Source organism: Cottoperca gobio, chromosome 3, assembly GCF_900634415.1.
Source record: "Cottoperca gobio chromosome 3, fCotGob3.1, whole genome shotgun sequence".
NCBI lineage: Eukaryota > Metazoa > Chordata > Actinopteri > Perciformes > Bovichtidae > Cottoperca > Cottoperca gobio.
Genome location: NC_041357.1, coordinates 13,889,587 through 13,916,428, shown reverse-complemented (window position 1 = coordinate 13,916,428; position 26,842 = coordinate 13,889,587). Strand labels below are relative to the sequence as shown.

The 26,842-nt window shown below is 38.7% G+C and overlaps 1 protein-coding gene across 1 annotated transcript; it reads right to left on the bottom strand.

The window, feature by feature from the left end:
• Positions 1–586: 586 nt before the first annotated feature.
• On the bottom strand, positions 587–26,842 carry scml2 (Scm polycomb group protein like 2). Its single transcript, XM_029454502.1, has 14 exons — positions 26,769–26,842; positions 22,695–22,772; positions 22,394–22,459; positions 21,259–21,329; positions 20,311–20,545; positions 18,354–18,442; positions 17,582–17,825; positions 5,754–6,064; positions 5,317–5,446; positions 4,927–5,133; positions 2,877–3,050; positions 2,538–2,753; positions 1,999–2,153; positions 587–1,801 (listed from the first exon to the last, which is right to left on the bottom strand). The coding sequence occupies exons 2-14, from the start codon at positions 22,714–22,716 to the stop codon at positions 1,676–1,678; spliced, it is 2,046 nt and encodes a 681-aa protein (XP_029310362.1). The 5' UTR covers positions 22,717–22,772; positions 26,769–26,842; the 3' UTR covers positions 587–1,675.

The following is a 26,842-nucleotide window of genomic DNA, read 5'->3' as shown; positions in this document are numbered from 1 at the left end:
AGCTATTTGAACTGGCTGATCTTTTGAACAATGATTCCTATTGGACTGTCACTTTCCTTAAGTAAGACATCCATGATCCTTTGACCCCCCAACCCCCATACCCTCCAGACACACACACACACACCAAAACTAAAAGGACATGATCCTCTGCCAGTGCTTTTGAATTTTTTTTCTTCAGCATTTTGTGTTCATGTATTTTATTCCATGTCTTTATTATTTCTCTCCTTGTCTCCACTGTGGAATCAATTCGACTGACTTGGCCAGCAGTTCACAACCTTGAGACCGGCCGTAACCCCCTGAAGAGTCAAGAGTCTTTTTTATGCTACACAAAATTAAATTCTTTTTTTAGGACTTTTTTCTGAACTTTCTTTCTCATGGATCACTGAATGATCTTTCCTATTCAGGCCTAAAAAATAATAAAAAGCTCTGGTCGATTTGGTCATAACTCATCACCATATGCAGCTAATGATGATTTGTTATGATGATCCGTTACAAATGGGAATTCCTTTGTTTTAAGGGGTATAATAATAAAAAGTGTGTTAGTAGCTACCATGGTGGCCTTGTGCTGGGGTCTCAAACATTTAGATGATGTAAACAAATGTTTAATTGTGTGAATGCATATCAAACATATTCATCAAACATTTTTTTGTCCAAATTACAGTAAAAAGTCGTATATACACACATGAAAGGCTGCGGAGTGACAGATGGCATAGAAAATGTACATACTTGGTTATTGTGCAGTTCCTCTATGTCGTAGTAATGAACGCAAAATGCTAATTATGTAAAACATCTTTTAAGAAACAACTCCTACTAAACCTGAGTTTCACATTAAAGCAAGACGGTTTCAAGTAAAGTATCAACTCATGACCACTAAAGGAGAGCAACAGTGTGAAATACAACACACATGATTTGGTTCGAAAATGGTTCTGAAATGTTCAGAAAATGAGTATCTCTGCCATTGGAAAACAGATAAATACGTTGAGACGTAAATAATTATTCAGACACAGCATCGTCATATAGGTAGTTATCTGATGGGGCACGCAAAAACTATTTCAGGCAAGGAAAACATTTGATTACACTTACGCTTTGTTACAGTACAAAATAATATCAAAAAAACTTTTCGCATGACTTTATACAAAACAGTTTCCCCACCATGTGCCTCTCAAGAACACTATTGTTCTTTACAACACTCAAACTAAACAGTTCATGGCCTTCTCTTTATTTATGTCAACACGTTCAGTACTCCAGTCATTGTAGGCCTATATCTCCTGTGCATGTTTGATAGCATGACTGTCCAATCATAATACAATCATGAAGCCACATCAGCTCAAGTTGTAACTGTTCGGCTTGAAAGTCTTCCAGACACAAATAAAAGAGAACTAACTCTTCAGGAATGGATTTTCAAGGTTTTCTTCCAAAATGAGAAATAATTTCAGTTGTGCCCACTCTGTTAAGTTGATTTATGGTCTTTGTCCAAAAAAAAAAAGGACAGGAATCTTTTAAATCTGGGAATGACCATCATGTGTAGGTTTGTACTTGTAAACTCCCTGCAGCCTCCAAATACACAAAACAAAAATACGAGGACTTGACCTCAGTGTCCTCATTGGTAGCTACGACCCTAGGTCAGGTGGGTATACACTTCATCCCTGTAGAAAAAGGAGAGCGCCTTCATCCTCTATTGTTTGGTCTGTTTCAGCTTCTCGATGTGATGACAGAGTTTAAGCGCCGGGCCCAGCTTCAGTCCCATGTACTTCATAATGACATCACTGCGCAGCAGCATCAGAGCTTTGCCGTCAATCTCCTGCAGAGAGAGGAGTGCAATGTCAGCAGGAGGAAACGTCACAAACACTAGCTCTCAGAACAATTGAATCAGTGATCAGCTCAGTGAGTTTATTTAACAAAGTGATCGCATGATACAGAACAGAAAATGAAAGCCAGTGTTGTCTGTTGACCTTTAAACAGAACAAAAAAGACAGCTTATATACATGAAACACTCACATGTTTCCTGAACAGTTCGACGTGCGGACCGAGAGTTTGGGGGTCAGCCTCTTGGACAAACTGCATGACATCATCAACAGACCAGGAAGAGGCGTCGATGCCTGAAACATCCTTGTCCTGTTTCAAGTGGTCTGGGTCTGTTGTTGAGCTGGCCGCTGTAGAGTGTCATTGTAAGAGAAGGAAAACCAAATCAAACGAATGCCTTTATGATATAATACTAATATTATATGTTCTGCTAATTATTTTATTTTGTAATAAAATTAGGCCAAATTAAAACAAAAGTGGGGGGAGTCCCATGTTAATTAGTAAGGATTGTTTGTATTTGAACCTCAACAATTGAGCAATGAACTGTTAGGGAAGGGAATCACCATCTTGCTCTTGAATGTCCAAAGTTACGAGCAGAGGGGCATAATAAAAAATGCAATCTTAGGATACAAACCTACGGTTATATTCCAGTGTAAAATTGATTGTTTCATAGTTCATAAATACATTTTAAACAAAAATTAGATGTGTGTGTGCATATTTAACAGTTACTCTACCCTCAACTCGTCTGGGTGGACACATCTGGCCAAGTTCAGTCGGGTTGGAGTTAACGCGTCGTAGGGGTGGCGGCGTGTGCGTGTGTCCAGGGTAATATGGCCGCTCCTTCTTTGTTACTCTGTAGTCCGATGCGGTGTGAAGGGGGCGGGTGCCGGGAGCGAGATCTTTTGTGGAGTCTTCTTTGGACAGGCCGTTCTCAGGGTGGGACAGTGGTTCTGTTTCAAGCAAGGGAGAGAGAGATACTGTTAGTGCTGTGGGAAGACTCAGGAGCAGAAAAAGCTCTTACAACACATACTATCTCTGATAAGGTTGCACAATTCCCTAAATTTGTTGCCCACCTGACTTGGTCCTGTTGTAGAAGCGTGTGTTGTTGTTGAAGGGGCTGAACGGCTGCGAGCTGAACAAACTGTCACTCTCCAGATGTTGGCACATGTTCTCCAGGAACCGCAGCACAGACGACGTACTGGAGGCAGAGGGCAGCTTCACGTAGCGGATACCATGCTCAGACCGCACTGGTGGGTACAACACAAACACCTATTAGTCGGTGTGCTCACACACACACACACACACACACACACACACACACACACACACACACACACACGCACACACACACTGTCTACATCACAGCTTAAGGAAAACAGCAGATGGTTTAGGGTTACCACCCTCCCTTCATAAACACAAACCCACCATTTTCAGCATATCCCACACTACACTACAACCCCACCTCCTTCCCATCCAAGCCAAGCCTGCACAAATCCGCAAATTAATCCCTCCCCCTCTCCTCACCCAACCTCACCCATAGCTTTCTCAATCCGGACCCCCAAGGGAGATCCTTTCCCAGCATCCCAAACCTGGTTAGACGCACATGTCATTTCTGATTACAGACACAGTGCTCACATCAGCTGCTGCCACAGGCGCTGTCTTTTATTCATCCTCTCTTTTTCCTCACACAAACACACATGCAACATGCATGACCCATGAGAGAGTGCTTAAACCAATTTCACCTGTCTGATTGCCTATCCAGGCTTCATGGCATTAGGAATACATTAAAATTTATCGAGCACTGCTTTTCAAGAAGTGACTTTTTAAAGGAATAGTTCAACACTCGCTTCCTTGCCAGGAGTTAGATGATAAGATAGACACTCATGTCTTTACGGCAAATATGAAGCTACTGCAAGCAGCTGGTTATTAGCTTAGCATAAAGACTGGAAACAGCTGGCCTGGTTATGTCCAAAAGTAACAAAGAAATCTGCCTACCAGCACCTTTAAAGCTGGCATGTTAACATGGTATATCTCATTTGTATAATCTGCACAAAAGTGTAATTGACAATTCGGACTATATCTTGACCTGGATTCTTGAATAGAGAAGAATAGAAGTTACTGCCAACGGCTAAGAAGTAGTCCAAAACAAAGCCCATTGTAACACGGCAACATAAAATGTATACACTTTGAATTTTGTAAAGATTAAAGAAACAAGATATAAAATGTGGAATTTATGAGCTTTAGAGGTGCTGGTGAGCAGATGTCTTTGTTACCTTTCAACAGAGCCATGCTAGCTGTTTTCTACATCTTTATACTAAGCTAAAGGCCCTGTCACACATATCTGTACGGCAGAAACAACGTATGCCGGCGTATATGAAAATTTGTCAGAGTCCAAATACGTCCAACTTTTCATCGGATCGGAAAATTTAACGCATACAGATACGCATGTCTAACCTGTTGATAGAGTATCACTTACTTATACAAAATGTATCAGACGAATACCCAATAAATGCATAACGCATACAACCCAGCATTAGAGAGCATGGAGGATGCTGAGAGGCTGCGACAAGAGTGCATTCTAGCCATTCTCCAGCATCAGCATGACGTGAACCAAACAGCACTTTTCCAGCTGCGTTGGCCAGACGCTCTGATACGTTTTAAATAAGTAAGTGATACGCTATCAATAGGTTCGAAATACTTATAATAATTTGTTATGTATTCGTTATGTATACGTCAGCTACAACACTGCTGTGGAAAGGTTGGACGCTGACATGTTTCTTGCATACGGAGCTGTGTGACAGGGCCTTAAGCTACAGTGCATTATTCCTTTAACAATATGTATATGTGGCTCTAACTTCCACTGGAGTGGTGTTGAAACAATGTTTCGATTTACCTACTAATTTTTCAAACAGTATGATCGTTTTTCAACCAAAATGCCCAACATTTGCTAATTTGCTTCTCCAATGTTTTAGGTTTGGCTTCTTTTATCTCTAATATCATTTCGTATTGACAACAGACAAGTTGTGCGCTGTCAGTCAGACAGATCAAGCAACTTGAAGACGTCAGCTTGTTTACCTACAGTTTCTTTCAGAGGGATTATCCTGTGGTGTTCACTGCATTTACCTCTGATGACCTCTCCTCCTGTGTGGGACTGACTCTGTAGGAACGACAGCATCACAGAGGGCTGGTACGTACAGTCCACGCAGGCCTGAACAGCCTGCTGAAGCACTGCGTTGACTGGAGCCGGGCCGAAGTGGTCCGGGAGCTGCTGCACTAGTTTTCTGTCAAGATGCGGGCCATTGTCTCCGTGCTTGTTCACATAGACACACACTAGAATGACACAAAGAGAGGGAAAACATTGGCTATAAATAAACCAATCTAAACACTGTTGCCATTCTTTGTTGAATTTTAAATCAAGCTAGTGTTCACAACCACAGAGTGGCTGATACTGAACATATATACATGAGTACACATTCATGTATCTGGCTCAGTTGTATCTGTTATCCAATTTACCTGTGCAAACTACATTTGAGCTGTTGCTATGGTTGTTGTCTACTGAGACGTGTCCGGGGATCAGCCTGGTCTCTGGAGGTGGAACTGTAACTGCTGGTGCCCCCAAGGATTTCACCACCCCCGGCTTCCTCTGGAGCAAAACACAAACAAACCCTTTCTCATTAACTCTATGTAACCTACAAAGGTTAGTCACTGATTTATTAAAGGAGTATTTGAACTCTTTCACGACTACACACAAACTGCACTGTAGCACATTCGGCAGCTTTTAAAGCAAAGCAGTTTTTCGTTATTAAAACATCCTCAAACTCTTGCCTCCCTTAAACGGTCCACCTCTGACCTTGTCTCCTCTATCAAAATCTGCCATATAACTTATAAACATAAAATGACAGGGTCTCTAAACCGCAGCATAACAGATTACAACTCTTCTGACGTCTCACCTTGTTCCACGGCTTGGGCCCTCTCTTCTTGTGTGGTCTGGGGGCCTCAGAGCTCGTTCTGGCAGGGCTCTGTGATGCTCCATTTACTGCTGCTGCCGCCGCAGCCTCGGCCGCTGCCTTCAACAAAGCAATAGTCTGGGATTTGGGACGGCGACCTCGGACACCCTTGCGCACAGGGAGGGGTGGCAAGGGGTTGGGCAGTCGGTATGAGGTCTGCATGGAGGAGCAGGAGGAGTTTGAAGAGGAGCGACGTGTCGTCAGGGAGGCTGAGGTTGAAGAACCGGGAGCAAGGAATGCACCAGGGAGGGTAACTGGACAAAATGGGATATGGGAGGGAGAAAGAGAGACAGAAAGAAATGGAAAGATTAAAAAAAGATAATGTTTTTGTTCTTGCAATCTACATGCTACACTGTGTTGCACTAACAAAAACAAGATTTTCCCTCTGTCCACATACAGAGGCTTCAAACAAAGACATATGCAGAGGATCAACTTTGCTGTACGTCCTAGAGGCGAGGCATGGTGTGCTTTATTATAAATGTCACATTTAGACCCTTAAGACAGTATTCAGGGTTTGCCCAAATTTTCCAAACATTTTTGTAAATGTAAATGTCAAGAAGACATTTGTGAAGAAAGACAAAGGGGAAATGAAAAACTGAGTCCTCCTGCAGAGGAGATTTGTTTTGATTTTCCAGAGTCCTCTGAGATTGGCAGGTCCTTTGTATTTAGCCCCTGCCGATGCTGAAATCAGAGTCAAAAGTCACAAACCCCCAGAGACCCGCCTGCTTGACGATTCCTTAGACCTTCTGCTTCCATCCACACAACACAAACAGTGATTATGATGATAAGATGATAAGATAAGATTTTCCACATACAGCTCAATATATTAGATTCTTGGGGCTGATGTCAATTTGGGAGTTTAATAATCTGGCAACAATATATCAGCTAATATTGTTTGTTTTTTAACTGTAACATAAACACATAGCATTACATAATATTTGTTATCTGGATTCTTTGAATTTGAATTAAGAGACGTGACCAAGATGTGTACTGATGGGGGGGGGGGGAACAATTATAGTAGGTCAATAGAGTCATCAGTAAACTTACTAGAAAGAATACCATACAATATGTTTGAGTTCAGATAGGTAACATAGGACTCAATGCAGCATATAACACTTAAAAACATTTTTTAACTACGATCAATTATACTGAGATATAATAAACATTAAACAAAGTAATGTTTGGTGAGAGCACACCTGTATTATGAATTAGCCCTTTACTAAATAATCTTTATGTATTAATCTATCACTTACTTACTGCTGCTGCTGCTAAGTTTCTGTCCAAGTGATGCAAGCTACTGCTTTTTCACACCATTATGTATGTCAACAGATAGATGTCCTTCAAAATTGCCTTTTCACAACATGAATTTGGCACTGTACTGCAATTTCTTATTACTCATCACCTGACTTACACACATATACCGTTATACTGGAGTGCACAATATATTAACAGTAGCAACATATTTTTTGCATGAAAGTTGTCATATTTGAAAACTTCCCAAGGTGGACGAGTACTTTTTATAGGAACTGTATCTTAGATAAGCTACAAATGGATAATATCAGCCTAGCGTACAGTACACTGGTTTTAAAATCATCCTGGCACATCCACGGGGATTCTGGGACGCTGATCATGTTGTCATGATGGCCGAGCTCTAAGTGTAGCTTTGGTGTGTGCCATCCCTCTCCCTACTACTGTCCACTATCCAAATAAAATGAAATAAAAATACTGCAAAAAAGATCCAGCAACATGCTTTCTATGGATCACAGACAACCTCCAACGTAAAAGTATTTCGGCAAGAAAGAAATGTAATTGCAAGATGTCAATCAGCTTAGGTGTTGAAATAGAAGAACAGTGACAATGAAGTGCGAAAGAGGAAAATAGCTATTGTTACAAAGAAAGAAAAGCAGTAGCACCACCACCCCCTTCTGTCTTCATTAACCCTGAGCATATCATCATAGCGGATGTGTGAAAGAAAGAAATTGAGGAAAAGAGAAAGATAACCATCTCGTATTTCAATACAAACGTATTGCTTGGTGAGAGCAGGGGCCTGAGAGTGCACGTGGAGGCTCTCATGGGGCAGAGGCATTCATTAGAGCCTTCTTGACTGAGGCGATATGGAGACACTGTGGAAGGTTTGCAGTATTCTCCAAGGGGCCAGCCGGTGCACCCTGAAAGCTGCTTAATTGGGAAATGAGTGAAAGTAGGCGTATATAGAGCAGTGTTTTGTTTCAGAGGGCGAGGTCTCACTCGCTCACCAGGAGCGGTCACACAAAGCATGCTCACAGAGCAGAGGAACAGAAATACCAACCTGCACGCACAGAGGCACGCTTATTCACCGAGGACGAAGCCATAAGCCCTACAAAGGCAGATCAAAAATTGTTTGCATGGTACCAATCAGTATCAGCGGGTTTAAATATGCCATGGGAATTCTGAGTTGGGGGCCTTCTCTGATCTTTCCCTGTTGTAAAAAGGAATATCTAATCCATTCACGTAATGTGACAGCCACCAAAGCAACATGTGCCATTTCTACACTGGTGATTAATGTCATATTCTGCCGTTTATTAGTTTATCATCTCATTGATAAAAAAAAGACTAATCACCTCTGCATTTTTCACTACAACTTTCAGAGAAAATCGGCTTATAAAAACATTTCATTCCACACGGTCTGACAGCATCATATATATTCTGTTTCCACTAGTTCAAGCTCTTCATCAAAGCAATATGATATTTACACTGGGAGAAATATTCAAATCTAAGACTGAATTTTATGGCTGCACTATTTCATCAAATGGATATATTATAAATGTCTTGTGTATCATTTTATAAACTATTTCCCCGAAATACAGTCCTACATTTGGAAAACTTTTCCACTTGAATTCTAATTTTAAATGCTGTCCGTTTAACAATGTTTGGCTGCACAGACGAGATAACTGAGCCGCAACTGGAAGGCTGCTTGTAAAAGGGTAAAGATACAGAATCTGTGCTGCTATTTAAGTTTGTTTGCCAATCTATCACTTTCTTGATTAATAGTTGGGCCAATAAAATATGCTTATCCTTGCATAAACCTTTCAAATTGCTTGTTTTTTTCAAATCAAAAGTTAAACATTTGAAATTGTATAAAGCAGTGAAAAGCAACAAATCTTCACATTTAAGAAGATGGAACCAGCAAATGTCTAGTATTATTTATTCATAGTAAAATGTGTTATTATCATTATTATTATTATTATTGCTATTTAAAAACATTACTGTAAAAATGTTGGAAATAAATGTTCATTTAACAAATCTGTGTATGCTATATAGTTTTTGATTTTTATGTATGTATATATATATATATATATATATATATAAATATATATTTATCTTGTTACTAGTAGCCCTTGGGTCCCAATCATTTATGTACTGTATGAAAATCAATAGTAACCAATAGCTGCCTGGTGTTGTAGAAAAGATGCATTTGCATTTCTAAAACACAGCAGCATGGTTTGTACAATGGCTGGATCTGATGTAAAATGTGAGTTGCAGTAAACTGGCTAAAATAAGTAAAATCTTTAAAGGTAAACAAGTGTATGAAATTGTACAAATCTAAATCTGCAACATTCAGATAAACAAACAATTATTAGTCCTCAGAAAAAGCTGCAAAAGATGTTAAGCATGGCATCATAGCATGCATATGGTGCAACAAACAGACACATGGTACTGATCAGGACTATAAAATTCCAACTCGACCCATTGACCCGTCTAAGACACAGCCCAAGGAAACGAGTGTATGCGAGAGTGTGTGAGCGTACATGCACGCATGAGAACGGGGTCGCTAAGAAGTGTGTCTGCTGTCTGGGGGGTGGGGGGAGGGGATCCACAGAGTTGCCTCTCATCTAATTACAACCACCCCCTCATGCTGAGCACACACACACACACACACACACACACACACACCCACACAGCAGTTCCTTTGAGTAAATCTGAAGCAGTACGAAAACTCATGAACTGCAGATTCAGGTGTGTGTGTGTCTGTTTGCAGACAGAAGAGAGGAGGAAGTAACTTAAATAGCTTCAAGGCGCAAAGTATAAACATAACGACGTTTTCCTGCACAAAGTCAACTTCAACACTCTTTCAAAAATAAAATCACTGCTGTTCTACTGTGACTTGAGTGGATGTTCACCACTGTACTGACCGTATAAGTTCACGTAATAAAAAGTGCATAAAATGTTATTGAAAATATTTGATATCCACTAATCCTAGCCTGAGCCTTTTGCAAAGTAACTCCTGATGTTTTCCCCATTAAAAAAAACACATGATCAAAAACACATGGAGCTCCAAACACGAATACAGCAACAATACGGCTAAAACTGCAAACTGTTATCCCGATTGTACTAGCAAAAGGCACTAGTCTCTTACAAAGAATTTGAATGAATGCAAGTCACTCCAAAAGTCTTCATGCTAAACAAAGAAAACAGTGTCAAACTGCAGCTTTAATCATTAACACCAGAGTAGGAGGCTGCTACACATGTGAGAAGACATGCAACATTCATGTGAACAGCAGATTTATCTTTCACTTATCGTTTTATGTTGTACCTACACAATAACTAAAAAATATGGAGAAAAGTTATGTTTTTTGGCAAATCATTTTTTCTATTAGCTACTTAGGGACAGAAATGATCAAATTTGAACCAGCAATAATTTCCTAACTACTACCACTTGCTGAATTGAGCGGATCATTGAATGAATTAGTTTGAATTTGTGCAGTTTTCATATATGTTGATTCGTTACTTTTGAGGGAAGTTCTAGTGGAAACATATGTTTCACATTATAAAAAAAAAAGGTACTTCCACAGAAAATGTGTATTATGAGAAATGTTATTGCTACATAAATGTGCCTTCACTTCACTTCAATATACTGCATTTATATGTCATCATAAAACATCATTTTAAACACAATCCAGACTAAACACTGAAAATATAAAAGTTTTTTTATGAAAAGGAGCAAAAAGAAACATCTTGTTAAACATATCAAACTCACCAGGAAATCCCCGCATAAAATGTAAAACTCCACTGCTACAGTTGTGGCTTTTGTTGTAGTAGTAGTAATGGAGGTAGTGGTGGTGATAGTAGTAGTAATGTCCGTAACAATACTAGTCACTCAGTACAGTTGCTTCCTGGTTCTCTCTTAGAGGAAACTCTCTTTTAGCTGGTGTTGATCTGTTTCCCCTCTCTGACTATGTTCTCCTCTTCTTCACTTCCTCTAAAATACTTTCCTCATCTGCACTTCATTGTCTATGTTCTGTCTTTCTATCAGCTGCTTTCTCAGTTGTCTCTGTGTCTCTCCCCTCTCTTTTCTCCCGGCAATAGTCCACAACAAAGCCCACGCTGCTGCTGCTTCTGCTGCTGGTTGAAGCCGCTGCAAAGCTTCCCTGCCAATGAATGAGCATGAGGAAGGGGGGGGGGGGGGGGGGGGGGGGTTAGATTTGCATAGGGGCTAGGGAGGGGTAGAATAAGGGAGGGAAGAGTAGTGTTGGGTGGTGAGGAGGGAGGGGGGGGAGTTGAGCCCTTTATTCATGTTATCTGTAGGCCATATCGACAGTCTACATCAGTCACCTGCTTCTCAGAAAGCGTCTGGGGGAGGGGGATATGACGAAGGAGAGGGGTTAACGATGGGGCTCCAATAGCGGATGGGGGATGGGGGGAGGTAAAAGGTTAAACTGGATCAGAAGGGTCCCGATTGAAACGGGTGAAAAGGGGCAAACTCCGGGAGTTGGTGAACACATAAGCAACCTTTCCCTCAACACACACACATACGCACGCACACACACTCTCACGACCCAGAAGGAGGTGCCCCCCCAATGTAACCCTAGCCTATTCAGACATTCCCTGATGAAAGATGGTCAGGTCCAGAGTCAGGAAACAGTAGCCCAGTCGGATATCACCCAGGCTCTGGAACAATGTGGAGCAGAGCAGTCAGAGGAAGCCTGCATGGGAAAAGTCCCTTCAGTCAAAGATATCTTAATCTGCTTCTGAACGGACAAGCGGGAGCGTTAATGTTGCAGATTCAAGGAAAAAACTATTTGAGTGTGTGCAGCATGGTCTTTCCTAATGAGATATTGTTTATAAATATATCATTATTTGACTCTATTCTTGCATTCACAATGTATCTTCAAATCTACTTTTGCCAGCCAGGGATAATGATTTGTTTGGTCAAATCACACTGATGGCTGAGAATTTCAAAATAAAAGAAGATCTTGAAAGTTACATCAAAAGGCACCAATACATTTATACACGTGATATATGTTTTAAAGACTGCACTGATATTATTATTTTTTTTAATACTAATACCAGAGTAGAATTGTGTTCCACAATATAAAATATGACAAAATGTAATTTAATGTAGCCTTGAATAGACTTAAACAACTACCATGTGTCTGTATCTGCTCAAATACAGACATGCTCTATTATTCTATGCATTATTCAGATAGCACTATTTTGCATTCTGACCCAGTTAAATACCGACAAGCAAAGACAAAGACATATCACACAAAATGTAAAACAAAAAACTATGTTGCATGATGATGTACTGTACACAAAAGGGAAAAAAATATTAGACACCCAATCTTGGCATCCTCTGTAACTTCTTACAAAAAATGAGTAACAGGGTCACAACCGGACAATTTAGATGAAAGATAATAAGACATTTTAAATGTAGTAGTAATTACAGTCTCTCACTCCTCCACTCACATGTAGAGCTCCTGTATATCAGCTCATTAACACCTCAACCAAGCCCTACTTATTCACTTACTACCATACAAACATAGCTCTCTGGTGATTATCATTATCCTGTTTTTTTCCCCTTCAAACTGCACTCACACACAAAGAGTAAATCTGTGCTAAGTCTCTCTGCAAGCACAGACCAGGGGCTGGCTTCACAAAGACTTTGACTACGGCTTAGATTGAACTAATGGTCAAACAGACAGACATATAAATGAATCTACTGCATAAAGCTTTGTAGTTCTGGACTTAAAGGGGGCCTAATATTCAAAACCCACTAATACATGTAGGTATCTGGAGAGCCTACCAACCCACAAACTGTGAAATAAGACAACCTTGCTAATAATAAGGTGCACTATATTTTTCTCTCAAGCCCATCAGAGCATACTGAGCTTTATCTGGAGGGGGTTTAAAGAGACAAGCACTAAAACGGTGCACAACAGGTATAGGGGGGGACAACAGGTATATTCAGACAGACAGTATACGAATAATGATGAGCTTTTTTAATATGAAGCATGTTCTAGCAGAAACCCAAAATATAAGAATAAACCTGAACATTTGCAAAGTATGTCTCCTTTAAGTACAACTCATTTTTGAGAATTATGGGTAAATCAAACTGTTTTTTTAAACTTGCAAACATGGCTGGCTGAGTAAGCATGTCAAACGGCTCGGCTCCGTTCACTCCAGAAGAAGAATATTCAACACTTATCAGGAGATTTTACTGGGAAAATTCAACGAAGACTGTAAAAAGATACGTCTTCCAATAGTATACAATCTTAGTGCAGTGCAGAGCTGTAGCAGAGCTGAGCTGCTGTGGCTCCTTAATGTCACAGGCAGAACTTCTTCTGACAGTCAGACTCTGGAAAGTTTCTAAAAACAGAATACTGGGCTCTCTAAGCAGTCTTTCCTTCCTTATCGCTCAGGCAAAAATGTGTTAGACAACCACAAATTACCACGTTTTCCTCTCCTTTTTTGTCATCGGGTGACACTGGTCAGCGGGTGTCACTGATTGTTACCATAGAAACATAGGTCTGACTGGGGATAGGGCAGCTAACCTTTTAGGATTAAAGTAGTCTGAGTCAATCTTTATTTTTATGAAACCAGTCTTTAGACTTATCTAACAGCAAATGCAGATACAGACCACTCTAAAATATCTCTGTGAAACTGGCCCCTGGTGAGCTCTAGATGTGGATATAAGGATGTTGCATCAGGCTCCCTTAACAAACAAGGATTAGTATTTTGTCGTCCAGGCAGTCTCGTATGGAACTACTGCATCCGAAGCAGACATTAACGTCTCTCTGGTGTATCGATACAAACACACTGGATGAAGGCTGAAAGCTTGACTGCACCTGCTAAAGAATATTTCAGAATCAACAGATCCACTCCAGGGCCATTTATCAAAGTGATTTTGATGGATGTAAAACATCTAAATATCAGCCAAAGAAACTAAATAGATAAACCTTGAACATTAAGCTTCAGCATTAGTGCAAATCATATGGTGACATACTCCTGTAACTGCTGAGTGTAATCACCATATAATTACATCCTGATTGATAATTAATAGTTCAGTGCTGCCTTCACACTTTAATAATATCAATTGGAGCTCTAATTGCGCAGACACGTACCGTGAATGTTTTGTCTAAGTGAGGTTCAGGGTCCGCATGGGGTCCATGTAAGAATTAGGAGTATATAAAAACATGCAGAAGAAGGTGGTGTATTGTTTTTTTGTTATCTGAAGGGGCCTCAGACAAATCTGCCCATTTGCTAAATCTTTAAATGGTTAGAAAACTTAAAACACTTAAATCATTTGAATAATAATATTTTCACACCAGATTTTTACAATCATTTAAACAGCTCATATCTTATATATGTTTTGCCAAATGTCACAGTGAACTGAAATGGCACAATCAGAAACTCATGCAAATTAGTTACTACATATAAATAAATAAAACAAATACATTTAACATAAACATACATAGAAATAGGTAAACTGAGAGGTTACTGCTTTACCATGTCACTTAGGATGATGGCAGCACCAGCACGTCTTGTGTCTGTGTCAGTGTAGCATGTGTCTTACTGCAGTGCAGAGCTGTAGCAGAGCTGAGCTGCTGTGGCTTCTTAATGTCACAGGCAGAACTTCTTTTGACAGTCAGAATCAGGAAAGTTTCTAAAGACAGAATACTGGACATTGTTTTTATCACCTAGTTTGGAAATTTTACTCTTAATTTAGCATTTTCCTGTCTATTTTAGGTATCTTTAGTATTGTTTTCTGTTTTTAGTATTGTTGTTATTGTTTTGTCTACATCTTTTTATGCTGCCATCTTGGCGAGGTGTCCCTTGCAAAATAGGTTTCCAAGCTTGATGGGGCTTACCAGGCAAAACCACCGGTAAATAAATAATTTCTAAATAATTGTATGTTTCTTTGAAATAAAGACCAACTATATGGGTAATATAGGATTCTTTTTAAAGACAATAATAAATATGTATATATAAATATAGCCACTTTTTCTAAAAGCCTTTAAGGTATTCAAATATAACAAATCAATAATCAATTATTCAATTATTATTGATTTCAGCATTTCAAAAAGGCAATTTAAATGTGAAAAAATAAACAAAGCATCACATTAAAATAATGTGCATGTTAATTATTTTAAATTGTGTGGGTAACTGATAAAGTACATGTTATTAATCTGACAAGCATCTGTTTGTTTTTTAACAATTAGAGTTACAACCTTTCTATTAGCTGCTTGTCAACAAAACGGAAAGATTAATCATTAACATCTATGGTTAATAAGAAAATACTATTTTAAAATAAACAGAACTAAAATAATGTAACATGGAAATGTAATCCTTTGATTTGATTAATTGTGACGTTTCTAGTGACACGTTTCTCCTGTGCCTGTCTTATGAAGACAGGCTGCTCTCCGTCTACATTAAGCTACACTCGAAGAGATATAAAAGGACATTTTTAATGAATGAGCATCCATTTAGTTTGTCCAAATAAACTATTGAAACCAAATGTTACTACAGTAAGTCACATCCTACATACGTCATTTCTTTAGAAAGAAAAACAGGACATATAAGAAGTCCCTAAAGAAAACTGAGGCAGTTCTCGGTTTAATTACATGACACAAGCAAACAAGCAAAACCATTCAGAGGATCATAAACTGAACTTTCTGGGCCGACATGACTAAAAGCTGTATCTCCGTGAGAAAATCAGTGATTGCTGTTTGGCTCCAAATGCCAAGATACTTTATTACATCTTTCAAAGGTGCAAAATGGAGCCAAATACAGCCCAAACAATCGCACATTGAAAAACAGCCTGTGGTTATGTAAAGCAGATTGATATTTGAGAAAAAGATCAGAAACTGGAATCTATTCAAGCAAGCTTGCTGAATCTTAAGGGAACCTCTGCAGACTCAATGTGGAGGTCAGAGCTGCGGGTCAGAACACCACCAACAAAGACGACCAGCTCAACACAGAGCGGAAGGAAAAAAAACAAATTCATTGATAAAAATTTAAATCTGACTTCAACATTCCAAAACTGACTTGGTTATTTCTAACAGTAAAACAAAAACAGTCAAATGTCTACAAAGCTTGAAGACTTCAGTATATTCTGCTATGTTACTGCTTCATACTCACTGAAATAAATACTGCATAATTACCCACAGGATGTTACACAATAAGTATTTATCCAATTGCAAGAATTACAGGAACTAACATTTTGCAAGGCAATTACACTTCACCCCATTATGCCATTATTTCATGATACTACATGATTACATTTAATAATTACCAAGCCATTATTGTACCCAAAAATAAATATGTGAAATTAACCAAAAACGTTTTTCTTTCTATGAGATTTCCAACAATATTTAACATTTGTTAGCAATAATGAGCTATTCTGCTCATGAGGCTGCTGTTGTCTGCCGAAATAAGGCTACATGTTATGTTATGTTATGTTCATAATAATAATAATTATAATCCAACAATATCATATACATCTCATTCTGAAATGGGCCATTCTGAATAATGAGTATACTTTTACTTTTGGTACTTGAATTTATATTTATTATGTTATTTATATTATTTTTACATTGTGGTGTTGCTACTTTAACTTCAGTGAAATATCTAAATACTTCTTCCACCACTGGTCAAAGTTTGACATAGATTCAGTCAAATGCTAAAAAGGAAGCAAATTCTGACAAACAGTTTGAGTTTATGATGTAAAGTCTCAGCAAAATCTAGACGGACTCAAGAAGCTCCGAACAAGGCCTCTCTGTCTAGATAATGGCTCAATTCTGCAACCGAGAAATATGACACCCGGTATCGGGAAAGATTAAGGAGAAGTGAGAGCAACGAACAATCAACCATGAAAGAAAAAAACTCTACGAATATGGTGAGCTGTCAGTTCCAGAGTTTACACAACTCAGTTCTCAGCCTGTAATGATGAAGCGCACGCACCAGAAGGTGTGCTCTGCTGCTCTCTAGTGGTGGCAATTGGATAATGTTATTTGAAGATCTGAGGTATAACAGCTGTCTTCCATCAAAACAAAAACAACCAAGTTAGTCTGTGCAACAAACTACTGTTGGCCTGCATGTCATACTTGTTCCTCTTCTGACTGTTAGGATGATAACCATAAATCTTGGGATTAAGTGGGATTAAACCATATTCTGAATTTTAGATGAACCTTAGTCTCAGTCAATAAGCGGTAGGTATTGTCCTTTTATAACACATCATGTTTTGTTTAGCTAATCAGAACATCAATTAGGTTTTTGCATAACACACAGTTAATGAATTAATATGGATCTAAAAGTTATTCTTTATTTGGATGCAAATGTATGCATCATGGTGATCCAACATACATAGACTTTATAGTGGAAACCTTTGGCTGCAATACAAGTTCTATCATCTATTGTCATTGAGACACAAAATTGCATAAAAAACATATCAAATTTCCAGATGGAACTTTTTACAAACCACAATGAATGAAAATAACAATAAAAGCACTTACAGAAATTTCCAGGAGGCTGTAAACTGTGTTTTGTCAGGGCACACCAGCCCACGGGGAAGATGTCTCTGGAGTTGAAAGGGCACCAATAGTCAAAGGCCCCTCGCCAGCCATCAAACATGACGAAAATCTCCTGACCTCTGACCTCTCCCACTGTGGCGGGACAAATCAGGTAGGGGTTCTTCCTGTCCACCGCCTCCAGCTTCATACCAGGCTGGAAGTAGTTTTTAACCGGGTTGGCTGGTTCCTAAACACACACACACACACACACACACACACACACACACACACACACACACACACACACACACACACACACACACACACACACACACACACACACACACACACACACACAAACAAGCAAATGAATACTGTACAATCACAAAATGTCTTACTGTATCCGGCATGGATTTGAACATGCTCACAGATTCATAAACACAAGTTTAATCATATTTTATTGAAACAAAACACTGTTTTCTCTACTTTGAGCAGCAATAAATACTTGTTCAAAGTTCAATCTACTCTATAAAATGTCATATTTTTAAGTAAATATTTATAGTTTTTTTTAATTACGGTCCCAAGCATATAGACAATAATCCACTTGTATTACTTGATTCAAATGTTGTGTAATGCATTTTATTTAATTAATTTAAAAGCTGGAGTCCTTAACGTTGACTGTGAGGGCACTAAGACACTTGGAAAGATCTGTCAACTCATTGTTGACAACTTCAAAGTTTGATCAGGCTTCAGTATTTCTTCCAGTTGCCATTACCTTTTTAAAAGCAGAGGCAGGAGCCATCTCTGCCCCACTCAGCGTCCGCAGGAGGAACATAGGCCACGAGGAGGCATTCATCCTGAAACCTGGAACACAAGGTCAGATTTATAAAAATGCAGACAGAGGTCGTGGTGGTGCCTGTCAATAAGCTCCTTATGGCAGTACTGGATTTATACAGGATTTTGAATTGGTGTGATGAAGTACTTTGATTTGTTTGGTATTTGTTGAGGATTCTGCTTACACAGCAAAATTATTAACTCTTTCTCTAAACTGGGAAAGCAGCCGTAAATTAGCACAACACCAGACCGAGAAGATCAAAGGTCTACACTATGTTCAGGTTGAAATTGGGCCTCACCATGCTGAGAACAACAGGATGTCCATGTACTCATTCAAATTATAAATGTGTAAGTTGTACTACCCTAACAGGTGCAACACAATAAATAGTAGACTCTGGGAGAGAGGCCTTTTTCACACTGGCTTGTCATAGTAAGAAAATCACAGTTGTTACTAAAAACATTAACGATGGCTCTGTTCTATTCAACTGTCCCAGTAAGCCAGAGCGACACTGAGCCAGTAGCCTATGTAATCTACAATATCCTGAAACTGAAGCCGTTCAGCCACCGTTCATTTGATTATTTACCTGTGCTATTCCTGCTTTGACATGTCAAAAAGGTCAGTCCTATGGGTCCGTCTCTACCCAACACAGTCCTGGAAAGGGATCTAATCAGTGAAAGCATGTCTGAGTGTGAGTGTGTCTGAGTGTGAGTGTGTAGGGGCTTTAACCAGCGGTCCATGGAAATTGACATGAGGCCAGGAATCACAACCGTCTTGTTTCTCTTGCCACGCAGTTTTAGCTGCTCTGTTCCAACATTGTTTAGGCTGGAAAGACGAGGATTCAGGCTGAAAGTCAATCATGCTGTTCTGCCGGGAAATGCAATGACTGAAACAATCCAGCAGTGTGTAAATAAATAATTATTTATTAAGCTACAAGAAGAGGATAAATCCGCTAGCAGCTAGGCTAATTTAGTCAATGTAAAATGCTATAGGCTTATGCTAATAATAAGTTAGCGTGTTTTACCTGTAGTGAAAACTTGACTAGCAAACAACAATAGTTTTGTCTGTGAACCTTGTGAGTTATAATGCAGACTATCCTCAATAGACTTATATTGGGAAGATTGGGATATTGGAAATCTGTTTTTGAGGTAAATCAACTTCCCAGTATAAACACTTAAATAGCCCTGATTTAAATAATTAGGTTCTAATAGTTGTAAAAATGCACTAATAGCCAAATCCAGAGTTATTTTCCTTCCTCTGTCATGAGAATGAGCACGAGACACAGCAGCTGTGAGCGGCTGGGAGGCAGGGCTAAAGGAAACGCTAGTGCGCTTGCTCTATGGGCCCATAGATGTGGAAGAGCGCCAGAAGATCCGGATGCTTTTAACTGACGCTCTGGCTGTGGCTGTGTCTCAATTCATGGGCTGCAGCCTGCGCAGGACAGTAGCCTTCGCGGTCTTTGCAGGCCAGGACATATGTGTGCATTCCAATACCATTACTACAATACTTATTTATACTTAATACTTTTTATTTAGTATGCCAGAAAAATATTTGTCCCAATACAAAGTATGTCAAATGCAGTATACCAAAAATACCAGGATGTCCTACTACTGCTTCCAGTCGCATTTTGCAGTATACAAGCCAGCATGCTTTTCTGGCTGTTCTGAGCCACAATCCTTTGCGCAGGGGATATATGAGCAAGATGTCAAGGTACTTATGGCAAAGTATGTCCCAATTGTATGCATACTGCATGCAGTACATACTAAAAGTACAAAGAAAAAGTATGTGATTTGGAACACAGCCTCTCAGAGGGCGGAACCGCAGTGACTTACGCCTACGTTGACGTCACGTGCATACTCTTTAATGTCTTAAAGACAAATACTAGTTTAAAGACACTCACCCAGCGGTGGCTGCAGCATGTCTCCGTTCCTCTCGCAGGTTCCTATTGGTTGGATGTCTAACGAGTCGACCAGTCTCCAGAAGTCGTTGGTGTTGTCACTTCCATCTAGACGCAAGCGTAGACGAGTACCCATCATGCCCATCACCGTTGCGATGCACACAGAGTTAGAGTTTCGAGGGTCCCGTGCCTCAAGTTTCATCCCTGCTTTAAAGTCATTGGAGGGGGGGATTCTGGACTGCAGAGGGACACACAGAGTCACACATCAAAATGTAGTCTAATATGATCAAATTTGGAACTGTGATTTAATTTCAGGGGTTCAATTTAAGACAACACAATAAACACAGTACATTGTTATATTACGCACACTGGGACTTCAAATTAATTTACAGAAAATAAATAATAAAGCTGGCAATATTCTTCTTCTGTCACACTCGGCCCATTTGTTCCTACTGAAGACCTAAGTTCTTTAATATGTGTCACAAATAAAACTAAATTATTTCCTAAAAAAGCTGTACAGGAGTAAAGAGACTATTTGTGTGGGACTATTTTCAGCCAGCACCGGTTTATTTTACTATATCTAAAAATAAACTTCCATGTTCATCATAATGAAAAAACACGTCACTCACTACAACGGTGTGGCTTATTGAAGTGTTTTTAATCGTTTTTGGACAACAATGGAGCTCTATGACACGGAGGACATACTGAATATCAACCATTGTCAGTTGGATCTATTTTTATGCTTTTGGTTTTTGTTAGCAATAAGAAAGATAGAGAAAGTACTTCAACAACGACTTTTAATTAAACGACCCTCATTTACAAAACATCAGAAAGAACATGCTTGTGGTGGCAGACTGTATTTAACAATAATAAAAACATTTAAGCAAAACAACATAAGGGCAATGAATGAAATTTGACCCGACAAATGCATCTTAATAATCTGCTCGTTACCTGTTTGAAGCACGTAGGCGACGCTGCAGTGGAGGACGTTTCTCTCAGATAGTCTTCCCAACTGAACGGTTCTAACAGCAAAAACAAACGGGTGATTATTGAAAGATTATAATCAGCTTTATTGGCCATGTATGTGGACAGGAGGAATTTGACTCCAGTTTTTTGTTGCTGCTTAATGTACACACAGAAATAGATGTACAGGTAAAACAAGCTGAACATGGTTAACTTGAGCATTTGACTGCTGTAACAGATATGCATAAGTATAAATGTATCTATATAGGCTATACATAAAAAACAAGTAAAATGTCAAATACATGTAGTGTAGTAAAAAGTACAATATTTCCATCCGAGATAGAGTAGATGTCTACAGTAGTATACAATCAAAATACTTAAATAAAAAATGTATGTACAGTAAATGTACTTATTTGCATTTCCACCACTTCTGGACACAAACTACACGTCTCTTCTTATTCGATTAGATTTAGTGCAAGTCTATTTTATAACATTAGTTTTTATTGAAAATGCATTATTTGTTTTTCCAACAGCTTCCATGTAATGTAACTCAAACTCAATACCAACAAATATTACTACACTTGATATTTTTTACATAGAAGCTATTGAAAAAGTTTCATCAATAGAAATATTGCATTTTTTTCAATACATTTTAAAGTATAGGCCTTTAGCCACAAAGCAGTAACCAAAACCTCATTGAACTAAACTCAGAATTATTCAAATAAATTTAGAAACTTAAAATAATTGTTTGGATGTAATAGATTGCAGCTCGAGTGGCACATGGCCATGTTATCCTTGTTTATACCCCAGTTGTTAAATTGCACCGTTCAGGAATTTTAAAAGAAATGTGGAAAAACAAGTTTGTAGAGAGATGAAGGTAATCTTTGTAAAAATCTGGGGGAACTGCTTTTCAAGTACTTGTTTAAATCTTCTGAAAACACAGCTTAACATGGGATTTGAGTGCTTTCAATAACCCACCGCAGAAATGACTGAGAAAAGACAAAATAGGTCATTGAAGTACTGACACAGAAGTGGCAAAATCTTAAAAAGCTATTTAAGTGTAAGAGCGTCAATGAAAGAGTGATCAATGAAGAGGAAAAAGCCAGAGATCAGAGTTGCCAACCATTAGATTTGTCGAGGGGGGATCCTGCTGTGATGCTGCTTTGTCTCTCTTTCTCCTCTTTTTGATCTGAAATCAAAAGATGATTGAACTGCTCATCTGAATGAGGGAGCTGCTGACATGCAGACTGTAATTACTGTGAGAATGAAGGCATCAAACCTGCGATTTAAATAGTTCTGAGAAAAAACAAATCCCAAAAATTCTAATTATGAGTCAGTGAGCATTTTTATCTTTCTGTGTTTGTTTCATGATTAAATTGGTGTTGGAGTCGAGTACTTTTTTTAAAAACACCGTGAATGCTTACCTCTGTGTGGTGTTCGGCCCATGATGACCGAAGTTAAACGTGCGGCTGCAGAGGAGCTGGAGTCAGACAGGTTGCTGGCTGCACAGACACAGAGGAGTTTTTGAGGGTGATGTTTCACAGCAATGCAAGTAAAATGATGACAGGTTGTTTAGGTCTTTGATACATACCCCATCAAAATTAAGAGATTTTAAACTTACATGCAACATTCATTCCCCACTTACATTGCATCGGTTTCCTGTGTTTCAAATAATTGATTTTAAAACACTACTATTGGTTTAAAAAGCACTAAATGGTTTAGCGCCAAAAATACATTTCTGATCTGCTTCTCCATTATAAATCATCCAGACCTCTCCAGTGGTCAGGGACACGTCTGCTCACACAGTTAAAACATCACACGGACACATTTTTATGCAGCACATATCTGGAACAAACTCCTGGGAAAGTGCTCAAAATTTCAGTTCTTTTTTTCTTTTTCTGTTTGCCACTGTATTTTATGAAATTAAATTTGGGACCACTTATTCATATATCCCACTGCACTGGAATTTATATTCTCCTGTTTAGTCAGTCTTATTCTATTTTAGCTTATTGTTATCGTCTAATTAATTTGACTCTTTTAAGTCCTATTTAACTGTCTTTTGTCATTTTCTTGCGTTACTTTTATATGCTATTTTAATTCCTTTTATGTCTTTTCTGAAGCACTGTGAGTGTTGTTGAAAGGTGCTATACAAATAAATGTACCAAACACATTTTTTTTATCCAATTAACAAGTGTTGTCTGTGTAGTCAAAGCCAAGTTTGTTGTCCAAAAACTAGCCTATTAAAAACACAATGTTCCTTCTACCATGAACACACTCACTGTAGTTTATTTTGAGTCAATCGCACATACACCGTCCTGCTACTTTAAATATTCAGTTTATTAATGCAAAACTGAAAATAGTCCCCAACAAATGCACTATTTATTCCTGTTGGAGTAACGTTTGCTCAAAGTACTCAGATGTTTAGGAAAATCACATTAGCTTGCTTTTAAAAACAACGCTTGATATTTGTAACACATTTTTAAAAAGATTTATGTCTGCAGTATGAATGAATAGGCTCCGGGCACAGTGCTGGAAAGACTAAGATATTGTTGTATTTTCATTGGATTTGTTGACAGTAACAATAAAAGAAGATAATCTCACAATCAAAGGGTTTTTACAGGTTTCATTCTGTAGTTGTCAGTTCTTAAAATTATTCTGATTGCATTACCATAATCCTGTGATATCTAATCTGTTATTAGTAACTTGATATACACACAGATAATAATTTACTGAAACTTTGACTACAACAGTCACGAAGGATGCATTAAATCCCAATAAAAACATCTAAACCTATTCATTGTGCTTAATAAATAATCACACTGCACTCATGCTGATTTGAAATTGTGGTGTCAAAAGTCCATGAGTTAGATGCTTTGCTACAGACTAACATAACTCCAGATGCACTGCACAAATTATTCATAAAATAAAGTTGTTACCACATTGTTTATGCTGAAAGTCTGGCCCAAACATCCAGGTTCACAAAAACTCTGAGCATAGTCCCACTCCCTGCAAAGTCCATACATAGTGATAGCTCAAACATGAAGCAGAAAAATAATCCAAGGTACCAGAGCATCCAAAAATATGATAGACTTCAAATGAAATGCAGAAATTCAAAGGTTAAAATCCCTCCAGAAGCCAGACAATGTCTCCTTTTACTTGTGTTTAAAAAACTTAGCATCTGCAATGTATTGTGGCTGTCCCCCCCTCTGAAGATCCTTCTGTCCCTGCAGTGAATCCTATTGAGTCAGAAGAAGCCATAAAGATTCCAAGCTGCCATAAAAAGCCATTAAGACGTGTGGATGCGGACGTCTGCGGGTCGACATGAAAAGGATTCCAGCTCTGCTCTTCACTCAGCTGCAGACTGGCTCAGTGTTTGCACGGGTCTGCCTCTTTTGCTCAAGAGGGTCACACAAAAAACACCCAGCAGACCAGGAAGCACTTAATTTTACAACCCCCATTTCCACTAAGGCACCCACTTATATGGGATTAGTGTAATGTTCACAAACGTGAACAGTGAGAAGATCTGAAAAACGACCTGTGACCTGGTTTCAGGAGAGGTTGTAACTTTTTCTTGACAGGAGGAGCTGTCAAAGTGTGACTGATGGTAGTTTTTATACTGTGAGAAATATATTTGCGTAAAATGTTATACTTTAAACTCAAAGATGTTTTGTTGTAATGGTGCCAAATTTGAAAACAATAATGAAATACACATATTTAGACTGCATTACGAGGGCATTTTACTTTTTGGATATTTGATGCTCACAGAAATACTGTTACTTCATCACGTTATTTCAAATCAATAATCAATTTATTACTTTTATCTATATACTTTTAATTTATTAATGAATCAAATCAATTAATATCCCAGAGTCCGCGGTGATCAAGGTGACCGCTTTAGATTCCTCGTACCGTACGACCAGCCAAAACTAAAAGTTTAAAAACATTCAGTTTACGTGAGAAAATCAGCAAATTCTGACATTTGAGATGCGGTCAAGAAATGAAGATGTTAATTTTAACCATGCAGAATTAGTGGATGTTTTTGTACGACTTAAAGAAAGTAAAACAATTATTATTGACCTAGATTTGAGATAAGGAGTCAAAATACCCAAAATAAAGTTGACTTAGTTTAGATGTCTTCAAATTACTTATTTTGTCTGACTAACAAGTTCAAAACCAAAAATATTCAGTTCACCATCACACAAGACGAAGAAAGCAACTCTAGAACTGAAAATTGACAGAAAATTAATTGACAACTTTTTTGCTAATCGATAAAACATTAATCACCAAAGTGGCACATATTTGCTGGTTCTAGCCTCTCCAATTCTTTTTTGTTGCATTTCTTTGTTTTATGTGAATGTAAACTGGATATATTGTGGCTTTAAATTAGTCACTTTTGGCTTTGGGAAATTGTAAAAAAAAAAACGTATAGATTAAAACATTCATTGATTAATTGAATCAATAACAACTAAAAGGTAGGTAGGTAATATTTGGCATTCCTGCTTTAAAAAGGACTAAAAAACATTTCAGTCATCAAATTTAAGAGCAAATTCTTGCCCGATAAATAATTTAGGCCAAAATGATAATCGACTGCCAAAATAGAGCTGATTGATTAATCGACCAGCTTCTTTTTTTTTTACAACAGTAAGATCAACCTTGCAATCCAGTCTGAAAGCCATAGTCACAGCCTCGCCTGGTGTTTTCTCTGTCAGGCGGCTCAGTTTGGAGACCGGAGGGTAAAAGGATCACATTACTGGCGGGAGGTTGAGGGGTGTGAGCCGCTGCAGGGCGTCACCTCCATGGTGGTGACTTAAAAAATGGTTTCATATCCAAAAATAAAACTTTTATTACAGAATATGTTTGATATAAACAGTTTTCTTGATACCGAAATGTAGGTTACACCACACCTCTGTGGCTTCATGTTGCACGTGTGGATGATAAATAATGTATTTATTTTCTCTTGGTAGGATAGTGAATTAAAATACATATGACTTACCAAAAACATTTCCCCTGGTTTTTGTTCTTTTCTGACCAAGAACAGAAACAAACTTCAGTGATTTACTCTTGAGGTTCGGAGGGGAAACACTGAATCACCAGAAGATGATATAGCATTTGAAGAAAAGTCTGTGACGCATTTTTCATTAGCGTTATGATCACAGTTAGTGGGCGGGACAGTGGTTATTATACAGAGCTAAACACCACTAACGTTACGGTACAACAACGAGGGTGATACAACAAGTCTGCAGGATTATAAACGTCTTCTTAGATGCAGTGTAACCCTCTGCAGGAATCCAGTAAACAAAAAGCAAAGGGGAAATCTGCAGAGTTCAACGTAGCTACTGTACGCACCGAGCTCTCCGCCTGAACAGAAACCAGTATAAACACGCTCTGCTGTGTATCCCTGCAGGGACAAACAGCAGGAAACGTCACCGCTTTTCATCGCAAGCGAGAGAGAAACCGGCAGCACGCGAGAGTAATAATGAGACATGAACCGTACCTACCTTTTTGTATTTTGATGGGAGAATCCTCACTTTCTATCAGATGCAAGCCGCCATATTCGCTGCAGCTCCGCGCA